The sequence below is a fragment of the Nothoprocta perdicaria genome, unplaced genomic scaffold (genome assembly GCF_003342845.1).
Source record: "Nothoprocta perdicaria isolate Ctin4 unplaced genomic scaffold, notPer1 scaffold_381, whole genome shotgun sequence".
NCBI lineage: Eukaryota > Metazoa > Chordata > Aves > Tinamiformes > Tinamidae > Nothoprocta > Nothoprocta perdicaria.
The window spans coordinates 92141-113097 of NW_020455623.1; the positions used below are offsets into that span (position 1 = coordinate 92141).

Sequence of the window (20957 nt, forward strand, 5' to 3'; positions counted from 1 at the left end):
CAATATGTAAAACAGCAGTAGTCTTCAGAAGAACATTTTTTAATAGTCTTCAAATAGAGGAAACAGAGAAATTTCTTCACAAATGGAATCTGGACTTGCTTTAGTGTCAAAAACAGAAGAAGAAGAAAAATGACAGGCAGAAATTGAGGCCAACAACATTTTAAAGGTATAATATTGTGCAAATCATCACAGCTAAAAGCAAATATCTTATGGACTTGGCAGTCTGAGAATTTTCTTATTCCAATAAGAGCACTTGAGAATTTTTATAGTAGTGGAAATTTGTGAGCTGACAAATCCTGAAAAGGCATTGCCTACATTTCCAAATTGCTGTAGTTAGTTCTACACAATTTTTTTTTCTTTATTATTATTTAAATCCCAACATTTGAGCACCCACTACCTTGGGAATAGGTCAGATGAAAAGCCACCTGAATCCTGGTCCCACTTTTATATGGTGGACAATGCTGGATTCCAAGTTTAGCATTTTATTTAGCATAAATTACCAGGAAGACAATGCTGAAGGTAAAGTGGAGAAAAACAGCAGGCCGCTACTTTGGAATACCATTGTGTTTGTGGGTAAAATTAATGTTGTTTTCAGCATATTTGCAATTAAGGATGGCCGGAGGCACAGAAATACAGAATGCAAAACAGAAAGCTGCGTACCTCTAGTTGTGCCTGGAGACTGCTGGGGACCAACCTGCTCCACTGGGAAGGGACAACAGGATTTCCTCAAGTTRGAGGCTGTACAGACATCAAACCTGTAGATAAAGTTACAGCTTTTGTCATCTTCTTTTCTACATCTTCAACAGGGTTTGAAGCTATGATGGGCCCATCTGGATGCCAGTTAACCCCTACACCAAAGACAGAAAGCAATGTTTTCACACGGTGCAGAAGTAAATTTACACAATTTCAGGGTTCCTTAAAAAAGTGGGAAGAGGAAGGAGGAAGAAATAGAAAGGGGAAATAAATCTTATTTCTGGATTTATTTGTACTGAAATATGAAGAAGCACTGTATTGTGAAGAAGAGATGTTTGATAAGAAGGAAATGTTTCATTTGAAGAAAAAATCGTGGAGAAACAGCTCTCCTAATCAGGAGGTGATAAGAACAGTCATTTTGAGCAGCTGGTTGAAACCATCATGAAAGGATTTTTTCCTCTGGAAGGAGGGCCTTCAGCTTGTCTCTGCCATTAATGGTTACTAATGCTGGATTAAATCCTGCGTGAGAGAGAAAAAAGAAAAACATGCTTCACTAAGTTTATATTTTCTCACCTGCACTAAAGAAACATTTTCAAAACCCAATGTATTAGGAAGAAAATTCTTTACGGTCACACTGTATTCAAGAGGTTTATCTAGATACTGGAGGTAATTAGTGAATCCTACCAAGATCTGTGGGTCTTATGGCTGCCTGTGAATTCCCTTTACTCGCATCCAAGATCAACAGAGTGCACAGATGCTGCCAAGTCATCTGCTGCCTAGTCAACACCTCTGGGCAGAACCACTACGGCAGAAGGAACAGTCAAGGCTATTCCTCAAAGAAGCCTTTTAAAACAAAGTCTCAACGGCAATTTAAAAGGTAAGATATTGACCACTCACCAGCAATGCACCTTCATATCCAGAACATAAAACTTCCAGTCACTTTCTCTTTATTTCCCCTATTATTGCCTCTAACAAAGTTAGTCTTGTTTTCTTTGTAGTTCTGCRTATGTTTGATGTCAAGAAAATAAGTTAAATCAATATGAGATTTAACTGATAGGAGATTACTGGCCAGTGATGCTGACTGCAGGTCAGGGCCACTGAAATTTGCAGGCATTGGATGCAAGATTAAAGAGAGTTTCAGTTGATTTAGTAGTTAGAATCAGGTGGGAACTTAATGTAGACTTTTAGCAATAATAAAGAACAGATGGGATAACCAGGCTACCTAAAAAAAGGAAATTTTAGTTTGTAATTTGCTAAGGAAACAAAGAAATGCTTCAAATCACCTTTGCATGATAATCGGATATACCCAGTATTAATGCAGCCCAAGACAATCAAAAAAGAAAAAAAAAAACAACCAACAAAAACTACACTAAGCAAAACTAAGAAAAGATTGGTTATGCCTTTTCATTCCCCCAGGCATGTAAAAGAATAGAAACAGAAGAGACTTTAGCCTACGTTGATTTAAGAGATCTAGCAATATGCTGAACAACAGACACTATCAGGGGAAAGTTTGTTACTTGGGAAGCAATATTTAAATCAACATTTTCTAACACAGAACTTCAGACAAAAAWTAACAATGCTTTATCTCTGCATGTTATTTTTGCCTCTTTAAATTAATTTTTTTCTTGAATGTCAGTTTCTTTTGTCTCCATTTGGAATAAAAGCAGAATATAACCTTCATAATCATAATTGTTTCCACAGTAACAGCGCACAGCGTGGATAGTTCATTGCCTTAGTCGTTAGAGAAAAGAAATGACCTGTGGAGAAGCCTGCCAGCTMTATTTCTTTTCTATGTAATTTTTCACAGTTCCTTCATATACGTCTACAAGAGGAAAATACATATTTGGAAACAAACGGAAATTAAATACATTTTTCTTTACCCACCCCTGAAATAATTATCGTTGGCTTTAGCAAAGATTGAAAGGTTCTAATTAATTTTAAAATTTATTTAACCAAATATCCCTCTCCTCTGAGCAGAGATAAAAATGCCTACTTGGGGATTTGCGAGTATAGTAATAGTCTCTTCATCGATAAATAAAGGCGCTCACATCCCAGTCAAGTACCCAACATAAGAATGGGAATATTTCTAACTTGCAGCATATGCAAGAAAACAGAATATTCTACTTGGAACTTTTGAAGCTTCTAGCAATACAATAATACTTACGATCAGAGATTTCCTAAGTAAACTCAGAGGGCTTCATGGTGGACTCTCTCATTTCTGTGAAAATATTCTTCATCCAAGCAGCGATAGGATTCTGTAAAGTAACATTCAATGCTCTCTTGAGGACAGTGTCCTCATGCAGTGGGCTTAGCAGCAGATATACAAGCATAAAATACCATGTTATGAGCACAGCAGACCGGTCAAGAGTTGGCATAAATAACACATAATTGTACAATAATCTTGACTTTATGTTTCCTTGAGAAACTGCCCAGCAGAAGCAAACACCTACATATGTTGCCAACACCGATGTATTTCCAATGTTTCCATGAGAAACACCAGCAGAGCTGCTCACTCTACCGACTATTTACTTACTAGACTGGGCTGCTCAGGATTTTATATTATCAGCTGTTAAATAACATTGGAAACTGCAGAAGCTCAGCATCTCTTAAAGACAGATAACTGATATGCACGTGTCCAAATACTCATTCAGGATTCCAGCATAGGAATCTTTCCTTTAAACTCTGAACCTTGGAGGTGATGCAGTATTTTTGAAGCCTCCTGTGGTTCTGCAATGCATAAATGTCCCTGAGAACCAAACCCAGATGAGAGACATCATCGTGCTGCATTGCTTTTATGCCTCAGTACAGCTTATCAACTTAGTACATCAGAGCTGTGAAAACCATGCACATTTTCCTTACTAGGAGTATGCAGAAATAAAAAGAAAAAAATGCTCAGCTACAAACATGACTGAGACTGTATCTTTAGCAAATCWCTTCTAACTTTTGCATTAAAAAATAATAATAGAAAAAAGGAAAATAAAATAGCACTTCCACAAAATAAGCTTTAAGAGAAACCTTGAAATAGTAGATGTTTTTGGACAACACATTAAATCATGACAATGCTGGAAAGAAGATCATTGTATTTTTTGACAGAAACCTGCAGAGGAAAACGCAATTTGGGAAAGTCCTGATTTAGTCATGGCAGGACAGTACAGGCRCATGAAAATTGGGAAGTGTGAAGCRTCAGAAGTCCTGCAGGATCAGGCCCTTGGCCTTAGGGATCATTTTTAGTTTTTCCTGAAGCCTGACATACAGCACCAAAGAGCATCCCAGGGTCAAGCCCTGCGTGTTGGCGTTCAGTTGTACTACTTGGCTCCCACCACTGATTCCATTAAATTCAGCCACTCTCCTAAGAAATAAACCTTGCTTCCAGAAAGAGGAGTCCTTGTGCCAATGTACACTTGCACTAGGAGTCCTCAGGTCTGCAAAGTGAACTTAAAATGTCTGTAGGTTTTTTGAAAGCTTATTTCTGTTTTTCTGGTATTATACATGTTTTTACCATAAAGGCACCATGGAAATTTTTTGTGAATTAAGAATTCTTAAAGCAGCAAAAGGTGGGCACAGGGAAACGGTTACTTTTTCAAAGGAGGTAACCAGAAAAGCTGTCTGAAAAAGCACCAGCGAGAGGGYAAGAGGAGCAAGCAGGATATACTTTAAACAAAAATAGAGGCTCACTGATATTTATACACAAATCACATCCACCCAACAGMATTACTATGCATACCTTGAAAAAGACTTTACATATTTTTCCTTGAGCTGGTTTATTTCTAATTGCATACAATGAGCACACACAGAGTTATTGTGCACACACACTATTGGTGTCCTTACCACTTCTGAGATTTCAATGTGTCACTCTGGACTTGGAAATTTGTCCTTTAGTATTAACTTTCCTTTCAGCTTCATAACTTGGAAATAGACATTCAATCCTGTATGAAATTCAACCTTCTATTTATATGTGGGATTGGTTCAGCAAAATTACCCTTTCATAGGCTCTAAAAATGACAATTTTTCTCTGCCTCAAGGAGACATTCTTTTTATTGCACTTAAATGATTACGCTCCTTTACTGGTTACATTCTTTAAGTGTTCCCCTGTGTTCAGAGACAATCTTACAAGTCTTCTCCTCTACRCTATATACAAACCCAGGTTATTAGCCCTGGAAGTGAGCACAGAAACGCAGCCTGCTTAACTATCTCACAGACAGATAAATACGAGTTGTGCAGTGTGTTGTGAGAGCTCAAGTCAAAGACAAGGGGGTTTATGACCGGGCTGAGATAGAACATAATAGCTACAGAGCACATTTTTTTAAATATGACTATCTACTTATACCAGGCATAAGCTAAGAATAAAATAAAGCAATGGGTCACTGAATAACGTAAAGAGCCTGGTAAACAACACCACTGTTTGACTTTTATTTTACTTCTATCCTTGTAGAAAAGCAGTAAAATCAAAATCTGATGTCTGGAACAACGTAAAAAAATAACCAATATAATTCAAAATCACACTGCGTTTTCAACTAAGGTACTTTAAAAACTSGTCAAGTATCTTTACATTTATTTTACAAATGCCACAGCTGAGATATATCGGGAAGAATGAAAAAGCTGTCCCTGTTGCTGCTTGTATGAAATCAGTCTGGCTAATTATTTAAAGAAAAAAATGCTAACAACAACTTCATTAATGCTGAGAAATCTGGAACAAACACTTAGGAAACAGTATGAAATGCTTACGTAGACAGGTAATTTTAATTCCTAACTCTAAAAAATCTCATATTATGTTTTTTCGGATACAAAGTGGACAGTGGTAGGATGATGTCCATAATTTTGGAATTTAACAGTAAAAGTAGATTTATTGCAAGTCTAATGATAAACTATTCACAGACGAACACTACTGGTACATAAGAACCAAGAGTCCTTTCATTCAAGTGTTTTAGTACTAATTAAAACTAGTGCTTCAACTCAAATCCATTTTTAATTCTACTTCAGGCTGTATACAGGGAAGTGCTTTGTCTGACCTGAAGTTATCATCACCACGGAGATATTAGGAATACGAAGCGCAGCCAGTGTACTGTGAATCTAGAGTGAGGCCCTCTTGGTTTGCACTTTATGGTCTTGTTAAAATGACGCCAGTTAAAAAAAACAGTCCATGAGAATTCAGAAATATGTGGGCATCAGTCTCTCTGAAAATAATCCAGCAAGGTTGCAATCTTTGTGGAAAAACAAATAAAAATAAATAAAAAGRGAAAATGCTTTGGTGCTTGACATTTAAATTGTGTTAAGGATCTTCCTCGGTAGCATTTTTAGCAAAGTGAGCAAAAGCTGCATTCTATTAATATTTATTACCCCATTGCCTTTTCAGCCATAAAGAGCCTTTATCTGACCTTCATGTATAGGTGAGTGCCTTCCCCATTAACTTCTGTTTTTATAGACAGAAAGTTAATTTTAGGCTAATGTTTTTTCAAAGTCAGCAGAAGCATTTTTTCTAATTGGTTTCCACCTCTATTCAATAAATGAACATTTATAGATATCATTAGATTATTTTACATAATAAACATTTTCCTCCAAGGCATTTCCTCCACTTCTTTTAAGGAAATGCATTCCCTGTGCACTTTTGTTTTCTTTTTCACATTCTACATCATCTAAACCACAAGCTAGCAGAAGACAAAAACACTTGATCAAAATTGACCAAATATATTTCATTTTCTTTTTTTTTTTTGTACCTGTTTAAGGAAATGTATGATGTTTATATCACAAATGTTATTTGTGCCTTAGCAGATTTACTGACCACATACCACCATGCAAACTACAAACAATTTCCAGGGAACATGAATACGCTTCTGAGTCACAGTTTTGTGAAAGAAAGTAAAGATCATCTTGGCGCAATGTCACAGAAGATAAGAAGTGTCTGAAAGGATAATTATGGAAACTCCRGGTAAGGAGAGTCTGCAGCATGCTGTAGATGCAACACGTTCAGACAACCAGGCCCAAACAATAACTGTTTCTCTCCCGGCATGCATCATCTCAGCAAACAACCTTGAAAAGACCAGCAGGTAGCATCAGGCTTCAGAACACCAATGAGAGCAGCCAAATGACTTTTTTTTTGGCCATTACCACTTAATATCATCAGGTATTTAAGTAGTTGCAGGTTGCACTAGGAGAGCAATGCCTACAGATGTGCACGCCAGCTCCTGGCACCTCTCAAGTGCTACTACTCTCAATATGCTCTTGGTTTTTGATTTCAAGAGGGTCAGAGCCCAGGTTCTTCATATGAGAGAGATACCTAAAACTGTGACACAGACTAGGACCAAAATCACAGATATTCAAGCACAGAATGACCTATTAATAAAAGCCAAAATCGTCTGGACAAGAGAGTGTTCATATAGGACCCRGTCTGAAAATATGACAAAGTCTGCACAGTGATGAAGCATCATAAAACTCACCTCTTTAGGACTCAAAAGCTGATTAAGTTTATTGAAGATGTCTAATATAAATACGTAGATGATAGTCAAAAAGATGCATCAAATTGCCTACTTAATTCTCCAGAGAGATAAGTGATGCATGCAGTACTATACATGTTAATTTAATGCCCTACAAAAAAAGCACTATATTACAATGGTAATACAAGTTGTTTCCTAAATTTTTTAGTCTAGTGTTCCAGCTGTGTCACATTTTCATGAAGGATATTGAGAACTTTCCAACAGAGAATACTCAATGATATCGAGCTTGCATTGCTGTAAAATAATGATAATTTTAAAATAGTGATAATTTTAAAATATATTGAACTAATTAATACATTGAACTGCTAAATAATCATTGCCATAAGGTAACTATGCATCAGGAAAGATTTTGGAAGGTATTATAATTGAAGAGATAATTTAATGAATAGCAGAATCATTACAAGTAACACATAAGAAATACATTGTGGGAAGAATGACAAAAATAAGTCTTGCCTCCTTTAAAGACCCACTTATCTTGTAAGGTTTGAGTGGCAATGGGGGCATCTACTAACTCCAGGTGGAAGCAGTACAACAGGGGTAGGGACCTTGTTACACTTCACCATTGCTGGGGTAATTCTTGTCCTACCATCTAGTGATGGTAGTAGGACCATGTTAGGTCTGGACACTGATTTATTTCCATGCTTTCCTTTGGGAACGGCAAACAACCTGTGAAAGGCAGGTATTCTTCTCACAACTGATTGTGCTCCATTTGCAAGATAAGAAGGTTAGATTTCATGTGCTGCACCCTGGCAAAGGTCCAGTTAAACTTCCATTTCATAAACGGGTCAAATTCCCTAATAAAGGGCAGTTGGAAATGCCTTTTAGGCAAGGAGGAAGCAGAGAAGACAATGTTGAGGCCTTTACTATTTATTACAACAGGAAGACAACCTCCCTTCACAAGCAACAGCTTAATCCGTATAAAGGGGCAGAATAGTAGGGGCCCAGGAATTGCTCGGAGCTGCTTATAGCGGGATGGAAACCAGGAGCACAATTCCTAAACAAGCACAAGGGATCGCTGGAAGAACGGCGACCTACAGTGCGTGATTCATTCCCCAGCGGCGCTCCCAGGTAAGTTAACGATGCTGCAGCCCAATTAAACCACCTCATTCACATATCGCCTTTCTTCCAAATAAGCAAGAACATGAATGAGCTATTATTAAATAAGAGAAGCAACTCAGGTCATAAAGTTTTTAAAAGATGCCCTTATTTTTCCAGGAAATGCTCACTGTGCATTACAGAGAAAATATTTTAAAACATCTTAACCAGTGGAAAAAAAGCCTGCTTTAAGGAAATGCTCAATCCTATGATTCTGCCTAATAAAAAAGAGTGTAGAAGTGTCCCATTTTGAAAAAGAACCACCTTTTCTCATTAAAAATCTCAGCTAGAACTGTAATGTCCCCAAAAGTAATCTCAAAATGCCTACATTTGAAAATACATTAGCCTTGAAAATCCTTCAGTCTCACATTGGACATAAATAAACAGTATTTTAGCTTAAATAGGATTTTAAAAGCACGAAGGCAGGTATTCAGTGGGACTGAAAATGCTTTGCTTCATCATTTGCAAATCATTGCACATTTTCCTCCAGTAATTGCTGACCACAGCTGATAACTAACAGTATAATAAAATCCTGGGAAGTGAGTACTCTCTGATGTTTTCTTATCAGCACATAAAATTTTAAAATTTATTTTGCTCTCTAGAATGACACACAGTATTAGGCATTCTTTTCTGCTCCGATATTAGTCTTGAGAAACTTCTACCATTTTTCCAATTGATGCCAAGCCACTAGATTTATTTTAATGCTTTAGCTCATTAAATGGATTAAAGTAGCTGCATAAATTTAAACAAATAAACTTTTGCCGACAGTAAATAGGAACGTCCAAAGTATTTCATGCAGCAATCTAATAATAAAGATATCCTTCTCACAGCTGTTTACATCAAAAAGGAAAAGAAAAAAAAACAAAACATGAAGTTCCTACAGTAAAATTTGTATCACTTCAAGAATGAAACAACTACCACGAACAGTAGAGGTTCCCAGTTCTCTTCAAACTGCAGTATTTTTGCTACAGACATCTCACTGTGGTTAGATGCAACCAACAAAGCATTACACACACACACGCAAAAAACCTGAGAAAGCGACACTCCAAAGCAACGGCATCACAAATTATTCATTCTCGCAAGGCTGCAATGACAGTGATGGATGCCTTCCCATTTTCCTGTAAAAGGTTCTAAAGACTCATGGCTGTGAGCATTAATATATGGTTAATGTTAATATAACATTAATATATGAGCCAGGCACAGACCCCTTCGTGAGGAAAGCATATACCCTTTCCAGGGATAAATCAAGTCCAGTTACAACTTCATCTTCCTGGACTTCAACTGTTACTGTCACTCCAGGACACAAACACAATCATAAATAAATTGCTTGAAAAACAAAGCTTTAATTTACATGTAAGCAGGATTAGAGCCTAGATGCATAGCAGAACAGCTGAATGAAATAGGTTTTAAGAAATTTCTCTATTGTATCATTCTAAATAAGAGTTCTCTGGAAGAGCAGCTCACGTCTGCACAGATCTAACTTGCAATATTGAAAGTCCTTGTAAAAAGGAATATCTGCCTCTTGTACATGAATGGTTCTCTGTATAGCAATACTGTCTTTCAATATTCTGGTACAAGACTACTTGAAGTATCATAAAAAAAGATACAATATTTTTCCAGCCACAGAAGAACAGATTTAGCATAAAATGCTACAAGTCATAGGCATTATAGGGTTGCTCTTTTACAATTTTCACTGACTAGACTTTATATGATATATACAGTAAGACAGTTAATTTAAGGGTTGGGTGAAGATCTATAGCCTATTTGGGATGTGTTTTAGATATACAAGTGACCCCTTCACTCATTAAAGCCTTAATTTTCTGTTTGAATTTCACTCTTACCATACTGAAACTTCAGCAAGAGWAACAGCTCCTTGCAGATGCTGCTGATACAAACTTCTGAATCAGCCTGAATTATCAGGAGAGCAGTAGAAAAATGATTAGCAATTTTATTTGATTTTAACAATGAAGTTCTGTGTGTGTTTTAAAGAATGAAGCCTTGCAGCTGAACAAAATGCCTATTGTATCTCCAGGCAGCAGAAATAAAGCTGCCTCCAGGAAAGAATTTATTAAACTTGGCCCCCTCCAGACCCACAACTGAACTCAGAATTACACAGCATGAATCCCCATCTCAAAAAGACCAGGATTTGCCTTTCAGTCAGCTACTTCCTGCTGCTGGTGAAATTTAAGCTGCGTTCCAAGAAAAGATTTGACTTGAGAATTATTACAGTGCCATGGTTACAAGGTAAAATATATGGTAGGCTCAGGGGGCCACCAAAGGAAGCTGTTGGTCTTGGAAGAAAAATGACCTCTCTATTTGGAACTTCATATATATGACCTTCTGCATTTATGTATGCTATGCGTGTGTAAAGTTTTACTGAATATCTCAGAAACATCACAATAATGACGTGACTCACCTGCAGAGCACCGAGTGTGGTCCAACAGTCAGTAACCTCAGAGTTATCTACTAAAGCCTGTTTTACTTCATTTATCATCTTCTAGTCACTGTAACAATGTTACCCAACACAGTATGAGACTTTTTTTCCAGACATCAGTTTGTTGGCAAAGTCTTAAATTCTTTTTTTTTTTTTTTTTTTTTTTTTTTTAAAGGGAGAGTTTGGGTTTTTTTTCCACACAACTGTGTATTTGAACATCTGGTAGAAAACATACATTAATTACAATTTCTGCAACTGCATGCGAGTAACATCCTCTAACACTCTCAGCATTCCCAATGCACCAGAATAACTTGCAACTATTTTAAAACCTAGAACTGTGGATTAAGCCTAACTCAGATTTTTTTTTCCAAGTGTGGACACAGGGAAGATAGTGAAGATTCTCTCAAATAGAAAACAAKATATCCTTCCTAACGAGAAAACTGCAGGAATTAATTTTTGAGGCATGTTGAAAACTCTTTTTGCTAATTTTATACTATGATAACCCACGAGCTGCACCTTACTTTCCTCTCGAGCAAAACGTCCAGGTTATTAAAGTGAGGGTAAATAATAAATATGAAGTTATGAATGCAGTCAGCACAGTTATGACCTCTCATGTGCCTGAGAGTCTAAAGGACTTGCACATAAAAGGATCTAATGCTTGTTACAGAAATTAAAACGCTCCTTTGTGGGATATGCCAATCAAAAATATCTTTTATACGTGGTATAGAAATGCTTAAGTATTTTTTTCAATAGTGCCTGTATACACAGTCATAGAAAACATCTATAATATACCGAATACTGGCAGCTGGCATTCATCCATTCAGTCTTCAAATGGTCCCACAGGGGAGAGAGAGACATGCTTTGAAAACCATAATATTCTTATTGTTTCTATGATCCTCCCAGATACTTTCTTGTGCACCTTCTGCAGTTAAACTTATTCTTCTCCACCATATCTTAAATTCCTTATGTCGTTTCTCAGAACACTTGCATGCTTCAGTCATTTACTGTTTTTCTTAAATCTTTCCTTGCTTAAGTTTCCTCTTCCCTTTTTTATACTCTCTTGCTTTTCTATTTAAAATATGAAATGACTAGCACAAAAGATTGAGGTAAAATACGAGCCAAGGCAAAACATAGTAAAGTTGTTTTTAACCCTACCAATTGCTGCAGGGCTCTTCAMAAAAAGTGGTTATTTTTCTTACTGCAGTCTGCCAGAATTGTTAAGTTTAAGATACGGTCATTCAGAAAGGAACACAGAACTGAGGAACATRTATTCTTAGCTTCTGAAAACTTCTCCTTCATTTTCTACCAATTTTCCCCACATTTACAGAAGACTGATTATAAGCAGCCAGAAGAGACTTTTACAACAAGATTTTCCTATTGTATGTTTTAGGAAAATACCTAATGATGTTATTCTCTATGAATTTCCACACATTTTCAAGATTTAAAAGATAAAAGACAAATCAAACCTTATCATTAGCTATAGGAAGTCTTCAGAAAAGTACTCCTCTAAAACAGAAACTTGTAAATATAGATTCATATGTGCATTCTTTCTGATGGATATAACAATTTTAACAGTTGCAACATTTCAAAGGCACTTTGTGTAAAACATTTAAAAACCAAGACATTATCATTGACATGTCTTCCCCATTCAAGAGCAGTAGAAAGAGTATTAGAAGTTCTTTTTAGCTAAACACAATTTTATAAGCAGAGAACAGCTACTGATTTATATGCCCATCTTCCCAGGTGAAGGATTTATGCAGAGCAGCAGCTCTGCTTTTGACAAACAGATCATTTAGGCATTTGCAATCAGATGGCTTTAAAGCCAACGCCACTACATAACCTGTAAGAGTACTACTTGAAAAATCTCTTTAATAAGCATATGGAAAGCTAAGATAAACATATGTCCTATGCAGAGATCAGAGTGGAGATTCCAGTAAAAAATAGCTACAAGTGCTACAAGTAGCTATTTTCCCTGATTACGCACATTTAGTAGAAGTAGTTTCACTGTGGAGAAAAACGCCCCTACCCGTTGGCTATTGGCCAAAGCAGATGCCTGAGCAGATCAAAGTCCATTTCTCAGAAAGCCTTGGAAAGGAAAGGTTTGTCAGAGTGGTGTGACAAATATTTGATTGAAGTGCTGGGTCCCCCTCCCGGCAGCAACAAGAAAGGGGATGTCCAGAAATCAGACTAAACTCTGCAGAAGCAAAATGCAGAGTGTTCATGGAGAATAACCAGCCCAGCACATTCCATGCAGCCACATAAAATCCTGTACACTTTATATTCTGAACTATCTTTCAGGAAAAAGAAAAAAAAAAAAAGAGGAGGAAAAAAAAAGAAAAAAAAAAAAAAAAAGCACTTACCAAACAGGGCAATGTATTCATCAGTACNAAATAAAAACTCAGAAATCTTGTCTACGTTTAGGTGTATTATAACATTATACATAATGTTTCTCACCTCTAAAAAAACTTTAAAAAGTATCCATATAGAAGTGCAACTAAAAAAGTCAAATTTTCATGTCATTTTCCTGTATGCTTAAAAATTCTTTCTTATGAAACTCTTTCCCTATGAAAGTATTTGGGCTGACAAGTTAAAGTATCTCAATGCATTACAGTTAACTGCTTCTTTTTCGCTTTCTTAGAAAATGCTTTAAAGTTCTTTACATTTGAAGTTGCATTACCACTTCTATGACACTGCAGTATTTCTGCACTATTACAGTACTTCTCCAAGTGACATATCCTGCTACAAGAAGGAATTCAACCAAGTGGAAGGATTTCTGTTCTACATTCACTGTGTAGCTGGGGCCTCASTTGCCTTTTAAAAAAGGAATATAGCAGTGAGCTGCAATTCATTTTGTTCATAATAAAAACTGCATCAGAAGAAATCAGCAGATCCCAACTGATTGCAAAAGTCTATTTAACAAAATGCATATTTTTGAGGACTCAGAGGTACCGTAACACTTGCGCCATTATTTAAGAACCATTAAGTATCATTGCAGCAGTAGCTCTATTAAAGATTTTATAGTCCCCTCAGCGTGTGTTTATTTTCTACACCAGCTTTTGCTCTTTTATAATATTGTCCTAATAATTCAGCATCTAACCAATGCTCCGTTACAACAGACCAAAGTTCGAAGTACATTTTCCTGGCAAGGGAGTCRGGGGCAGCAGGTGAAGCAAGTTTCTGGCAAAATGCCTACTTCACCTACATGAATTATCCACATTTCAAAATAATTTGGTGCCTTTGGGTATCTCTAAACTTGTAAGGAAATCTTTAAGTGTTTCTGAGCAAATTTACCTAAAAACAATAAAAATTTCACGTCTTTGATTTGTATTTCTCCAAATACGTTTTTCTCCCCGTTAACTTTGAGGTTTTTTTTTAATACCAATAAGCAATAAAGTTTTGTCTTTTTTTTTTTTTTGAAAATAAGCGCATATCAATACAATGATTTAGATCAAAATGCTCATTAACTAAGCAAAGTCACAAAATGAAGGTGACCTACGTGTAATGGAAAGCAATTCTGACCCTGATTGAAGAAGAACAAGTGTTCCCCGGTGGACCCTGGCCAAGAGATGTTGATCCCAAATTCTTTGCTACCCCGTTGTGATGGCAACACGCTGCTGCTGGGGCTCGAGGACAGCTCACATGGAAGCACCCTTCACTATGGCAAATGAATTGCTGTCCAAGTCCTGTGATCTAGTTCAACTGCCAAAAGTGTGCTGATACAAATCGCAGAGATTTTAATTGCATTGAAACTTTCGCATTTCTGGGACTACAGCCAGCCATGAAATTTAGATCTACATTTTKGACCTTTGAAGTCTTTGTTAAACCTGTCTAAAAGCAATGACTTTCAGTTGCAACCAGGATTTAAATCTTTTCAGAGTTGGAAGCTGTTCATTAACACCAGCGGATAAAACTATTTTCTCTTTAAAACCCAGACCGTTTTTAAGCTGCACAGTCCCATGACATTACCAGCAGCCCCAAGTGCTAACCCAGCCAGCAGGTACTGGGACTGCTGAGCCTTTTCTTCTCAGCCTTAAGCACTGAGAGAGCATCCCTACATTGATGTCTCCACCACCTCTGGTGGCAGGAAGAATGATCAAAATGTATTTCCCACTGTGGAACATTTCTGTACAAAAAATGAAGTCCTTCCCTTTGACCTCTCTGCCAGACATTACAGGCAACATTATCTAACGTAGCAAGGAAAGAGGGAAAATCATAGAAACTGTTTTGATGAAAAAAGTAATTGTGGCAAAGAAAAGCAAAACCCTTTAGCAAATAWATGTTGATTTGAGGCAACACAATGCACTAGAGAGACCTCTCGAGACAGCTACCACACAGCACTTCCATTTGCAAAGACTGTTTCTAGATGGCAAAACGTTCACCTAGCTTGAGTCTCCTTATATGCTAACCTCCTAAATACCGATAAATATGGTATCCATCTCAGCATAAGATAATCTATGAGCATGACAATTCTTAATGCTCCATACAATATAAAACAGAGTAATTCTAGTAAGGTACTTAGCATTACTTAATAATCCTCCTGAGAGCACCTTCCAAGCACTTGGAAGCAAAGCTGTAGCATTGCTAGAATTGCATGTGGTTTAATTTTCTAATGAATCTTATGAAATGGCATTTTCCTGTATCAGGAAGTTTTAGACAAAAAAAAAAAAAAAAAAAAAAACCACAGCTAAAAAATGTGAAGGTAAACCAAACATGTTCTTAAAATGAAGGCTTGATGCATGTAATATAGAATCTAAAAATCCAAGATTTAACCAAAATATCCTGGATTCAAAGATTAAGTTAGCAGTTTTTAAAAGAAGCATAACATTTAGCACTATGATATAGCATATTTAATTGAGAAGTGGAACGCAAGGAACTGAGAAGAGCAACACAAGTTTATGAAAAGCTSTATTTTTGATGTTCAGTTATTATTATTAAAAGTAATATGGAAATAATTCACTGGACAATGGCAACGGGCAATGACAAATGAGTCAAAAAACAAAGCCACAAAGAACTTGTTGTTCAGAATACTGCACCCCTCACCCCTCCAACACAAACTCCAAATTTCAGAAAACAGGAGAGCATTTAGAGAGACTCCAGATTAATGCTGTGTCTGCAATAGCTCATCACTATGCTGACGTGGCAAGGAAGGAATATTTCACCATCTCGAAGCGTCTAAGCTTTTAAACTTATTAGGAGTRTTAGAAAACTCTTTCTTTATTATTTCTATTTCCTTAGTCTTTCTCAGTCTAATCTTATTTCGCTTCTATCTCCCTGCTCTCACCTGCCCTACACCACTTGTAGCTTCTCTCTCCTCTCTAGCAATTCACCTTCCTTCTTCCCAGCCCTCCCCACTGCTTAGACAAGGTACAAGTAAACCCAAGAAGAGAAATCCTGACTGCACTGAATTTGACAACACAGCTACCACTGACATCAAGCGGGTCAGGCTGTAAGTTGAATGCCGACATTCACTCCTACACTTGCAAATCACTTTCCTTCTTGTTTGTGATAAATAAAGATGGTTTGTTGATAAAATAACCTCAGTATAGATTAACTGCGTACGCTTGCTTGGAGGGCAAAGATGCCCAATACAAGTATGAGCATTTTCATCCTCACCCTGAAGAAATCGAGGTGCTGATCAGCCAAAGCAGCTAATTGCTGTCTGGCTGCTGCCAGCATCTGCAGCCCGCAATTAGATCCACTTCTGACTCCCTAAAGCATCAGCTCTACTGTCACAAAGCCAGAATGATGCCGTTTCATTGCTTTACTCTGCAGTTTCTTTTCTTTCATATTCATGTAACTAATTTATAATCAATAAAATAATTTAAAATATAATTCATCACTAAATGTACCTCTGTTCAAGGTTACTTGAGGGAGTTATGAAGCCTTAAGAAGTGGATATTTGCTGTAGGATTTGCTCTAAAACCAATCAGCTTCTGAGAAGGACGAGTCAGGGCTGTGATAGAGTCACCAGGGCAAATTGCTTTACAATTTCTGTGATTCGTTGGCAGGCTTATACAGCCAGGCTGGCACTGCAAAGGTGTGGGGTCCTCATGCCCTTATGCGCTGCTCTACCAACACACTTCTCTGCCAATGTCTACCACTTTTATGAACCAGATGTCTGCAATCTCGATCTATCTAAACACCCGACTGCAACCTAGATGGTGACAGGAAAAGAAAAGGGGAAAAACAAACAAACAAACAACAAAAAAAAAACCCTAAAACCCCCCCCCAGCTTTTTGGAGTCCAGGCAAACCAACTAGAACCTGTTGTTTTCACAACAGAAAACAACAGAACAGCCCCAGATTTGAATAAAGACAACAGATACTAAAAAAAGGTATAATTCCAAGAGCAGCAAGTTCCAGAATAACAAATGCAGGTTGGGTTTTTCAAGAGCTCCATAGASGTGGATGACGTATACCAGCTAATCCAACTGTCTGAACATGAGATATTCTTCTATGACCTGGAATAAGGAGCCTCTCAATTCAGGAGATTTATTTGCATTTTTGATGCAAATAACAAACCATGAGAAATTGAACATTTGAAACTCCTGTGCAATTTTCATCTTTCTCTGCCTTCTCTTAGTCAAGTCACCCTTCCAGCACGTAGGCTGGAAGAAACGTATGACCGGGCAATAGAAGAGTCTTTAGGAATGACATTTAGTGAACAAGCAATTTTGGCATCGTTTCCAGGTTGCTGAYGTGGATATTGCAAGGCTATAACTACAAGCCCTTAGAAATCTACTTTACCCACATATGTATTTCCATACAGTCCATACCATTGTTTCAGAAATATAGTGCTTTTTTTWAAAAAAACTCTATTTTAGCACTGACTATCATTTATCTATCATTTTAAGCAGTTAACAGTGCCTCGTGCTAGGYGTAGTTAAAATAAATATAGTTCACATTCACCCACTAAAATTTAAGTGAGCTACCTCCATCTTTTGAGTTGCTCTAGACTCTTTCTGGTGCAAGTAAGTTGCATTTTGGTCCTTCATTTTTTCATATTAACTGTATAATTTTTCTTATTCTGTCATTTCTAGCAGTAATAACCCAGAGAGAGCAGGAGGCATTTTATCCTTACAACTTGCTAGCTTATTCAAATAGTTGTTATTCATGTACTAAAAATAAGGTGGATGATAGAGAAAGACTTTGCGAAGCCATATATCAAGACGAAAGTTTTATAGCTTTAGAGTTGCTTACAAATCAATTCCTCTGGGTTGGGCCACCATTAGGAGCTTTTAAGATTGCCTGGAGCTGTGTCATTCACTGCTGTTTTGACACATTAATGCATTAATGGTATGTGCAGGCTGACATAACTTCTCCGAAGCACAATTACTGTAATTACCAGGAGTCTTCAATACGACGTGCAAAGTTAAGAAAGGTGACACAAGAGTATGTAAATACTGAGACATCCTTAAAACATTCACTTAACATTGACAGGACATAATTAAGAAACTACAAAACATTGAGACAAGAATTGCCTGCTACGTACACTGTCAAAGAAAATGAACGAACAAAACATACTAATATAAAAAAATGACGGCTGATCCCATCTTTCCTCTGCTTTGGGAAAAAGAGGTTAAGACTATCAGGGTGAAAAATACTAAATTTGCAATGTTTGGTTCTTTCATAGAGAAAATGCTACAACGTAATTAAACAAAAGCCAAATTTGCAATTTTTAGAAGCTCTTTAGGAGCCAGCAGATGGTAGAAATGAATCCTAAGTCTAGAACCTTTGAAATTTGGAATGAAATGGATTTGGGGATTTCTTAAATTACCACAGATGTCTCTTAAAGTAAATCAGTGAGAAAAGAGAATGTGATCAGGAAAGCACATCTTTGCCACTGCAAATCATTTCACTTTATTCTTTCTAAATCATTTGTTTGGTTGGTTTGTTACTGTGAAATACAAATTAAGAAAGCTACACATTACTTCCTCTTTTCCACACACTCTTTCTTCTCTTGAATATATGATTTATTATTTGGGCATTCTGCTGCCTTCAAAACATTTAAGGTAGTTAAATCTCAATTCCCAGAGAGAACAGGATTTCAGAAAATTTCTGTAGTTTACTCACTCTTGACACATGCATCAATAGAAAATTATAACTAYGCGACCTTACTTCAAAAAAAATTATGCTAAAATTACTTTAAACACTTAATATTATTGCGGGGGCTAAATTTTCCCTTGCTAATAAGGAACAACATTGAAGCGGGGGGGTTAATTTCTTGATATATATGATTTTGTATTTTTGAAGGACATGGTGGATATATGTTCTTTCCTGCCCAGGGCAACATATAACTTTTTTTTTTCCCCTCACACCATACCAAGCCATACCAAGAAAAAGACCTTCCTTAGACCCTTATTTCGTACATGCAATACTCATCTTTTTTAGTGGTAAATAACTCCTGTAGGAAAACAGGGTATCAAATCACCAAGCTTAAATCAAAGTTGCTTTGCAACAACAGGAGTTGATTAGGTACATGAAAATTGGCTCTTAATCTTTTACAGTCAGAAATATTCCTATATTTGCCAAAGACACACCTTAAATTAACACGGTTCATTTTATCATCTGAAACGAACAGCAAGAATATGGACAACATTTTAACTGAATTATAAATATTTAAAAGGTTGATTTTCAATCACCTATTTCTGCAATTTGTTTTTTTTCCATAAATATTGAATGCAGCGGTAGGTTATTTTCAGTAAAATAAGACAATGAACATTCTTCTAGAAAAACAGCTAGGATAACATAGAAAATCTTCAAGTCTATGAAGTGCCCTAGCATGATTTATTATATAAAGAGCACTAATCTATTTCTGAAGCGTGCTAGAGTCATGTTTCTGTTGTCCCTATTAAGAATTTCTGGCTTCCCGCTTGGCAGCTTGATATATGTTTCTTCATGTTGTCTCGTGTTGTTGTCATAAGGACAAAGGGAAATTGATAGCAATATTTACTCTTAAGATTACTTGCCAAGACTAGAGCATTTGAACACTGATTGGGAGAAAGAGCAACTGAAAAAAGATTGCTTTAATAAATAAGATTAAAAAAAAAATCTCAGAAGCCTTTTATTAATAAAAACACACCACAGTACATAAACACACAATAGAAAACACACAATATTCCCTTTTTCTCCCTGACACTCAGCAATTCTAGGCTAAAAAGTAAACTAATTCACTAATTCCATAGAAATAGATGAAGATTTCTTTTGTTAGCCATTCCCTTTTCCCACCAGGACTGAATGCTTTTAAATAACCTGATATTTGAAGCACAGGAAGACACTCAGTGCTTACACTCTTATATAGCCAATATACTCTTATAACCAATAAATAAAACACCATGTGGATTGATTCAGCAAACACAGTTCTTGGACAATATGGAAAGTGATGCTAACGTACACGCTGTACTCCTATGCTGTGTTGAGCACTATTCCCCAGTAGCTGTGCTCTTTGCGGAATGACCAACATGTAATCCATAAGCTACTGTCAAAAAGAATTAATATTTGAGTGCCATAAATAGGTTACATTTGCAGGCTACCATGCCCCAGGACCAAACCAGCCAAAGTAAAAACCAGCAGATTATTCTTTCTGACTTCATCATGATTATTATACTAGAATAAACTCTTCTGATGGCATATGCTGTGATGACAGAGATTCAAACTGCAGGATTAGAAATATTATTTCTGTATGTCAACAGCAATGCAACAGGCACATGCTCCTGGAAACAAACAAAAGCTACTCTGCAAAGAAAATATATTTCGAGGACAAATGAGAAATAATTCATAACAACAAGAGAACACATCAGACTCATTAGAAGTCACAGCAACTCCCATCTGAATAGGAGGCCTCTCTTCTGCAGTGCATCATAACACAGAATTTCCTCACCTACATAAAGTAGAAACAGCAAACACAAGAACGACATCTGCCTCCTCAGAAAGCTTCTTTGCAGAAGCAAGATGAATATGATATAACGCTTAAAGCCCTTGCATTCCTCTTTCATAAAGATYTCATTAGTTTGAAGCGAAACACAGTGAATGAGTCAAGCAGCAGCCTGGGGGGAGCTGGAAAACAGTGTTCATTTCATATGCAAGAACCATAACGAGGAAAGATCAGTTCCTGCAGCTCTAACAAGAACAAGAAATTATTCTTCAAAGAAGTTTAAATAACACTGTGCTTCAGGTAAACAAGCATTACTCGTAATTTCTGGAACATTCCTGCCCCTACTTTTTTTTTTTTTTTTTTTTTTTTTT

At 36.7% G+C, this 20957-nt stretch overlaps 1 protein-coding gene across 1 annotated transcript in view; it reads right to left on the minus strand.

The window, feature by feature from the left end:
• Positions 1-272: 272 nt before the first annotated feature.
• STPG2 (sperm tail PG-rich repeat containing 2) overlaps positions 273-20957 on the minus strand; it is a 169524-nt gene continuing 148839 nt past the window's right edge. Inside the window, exons 14-15 of the mRNA XM_026044773.1 lie at positions 2858-2948; positions 273-1212 (exon numbers count right to left, since the gene is read on the minus strand). Of these exons, the coding sequence (XP_025900558.1) occupies positions 2881-2948 (68 nt within the window). The 3' untranslated portion in view covers positions 273-1212; positions 2858-2880. The remainder of the gene's footprint in view (positions 1213-2857; positions 2949-20957) is intronic.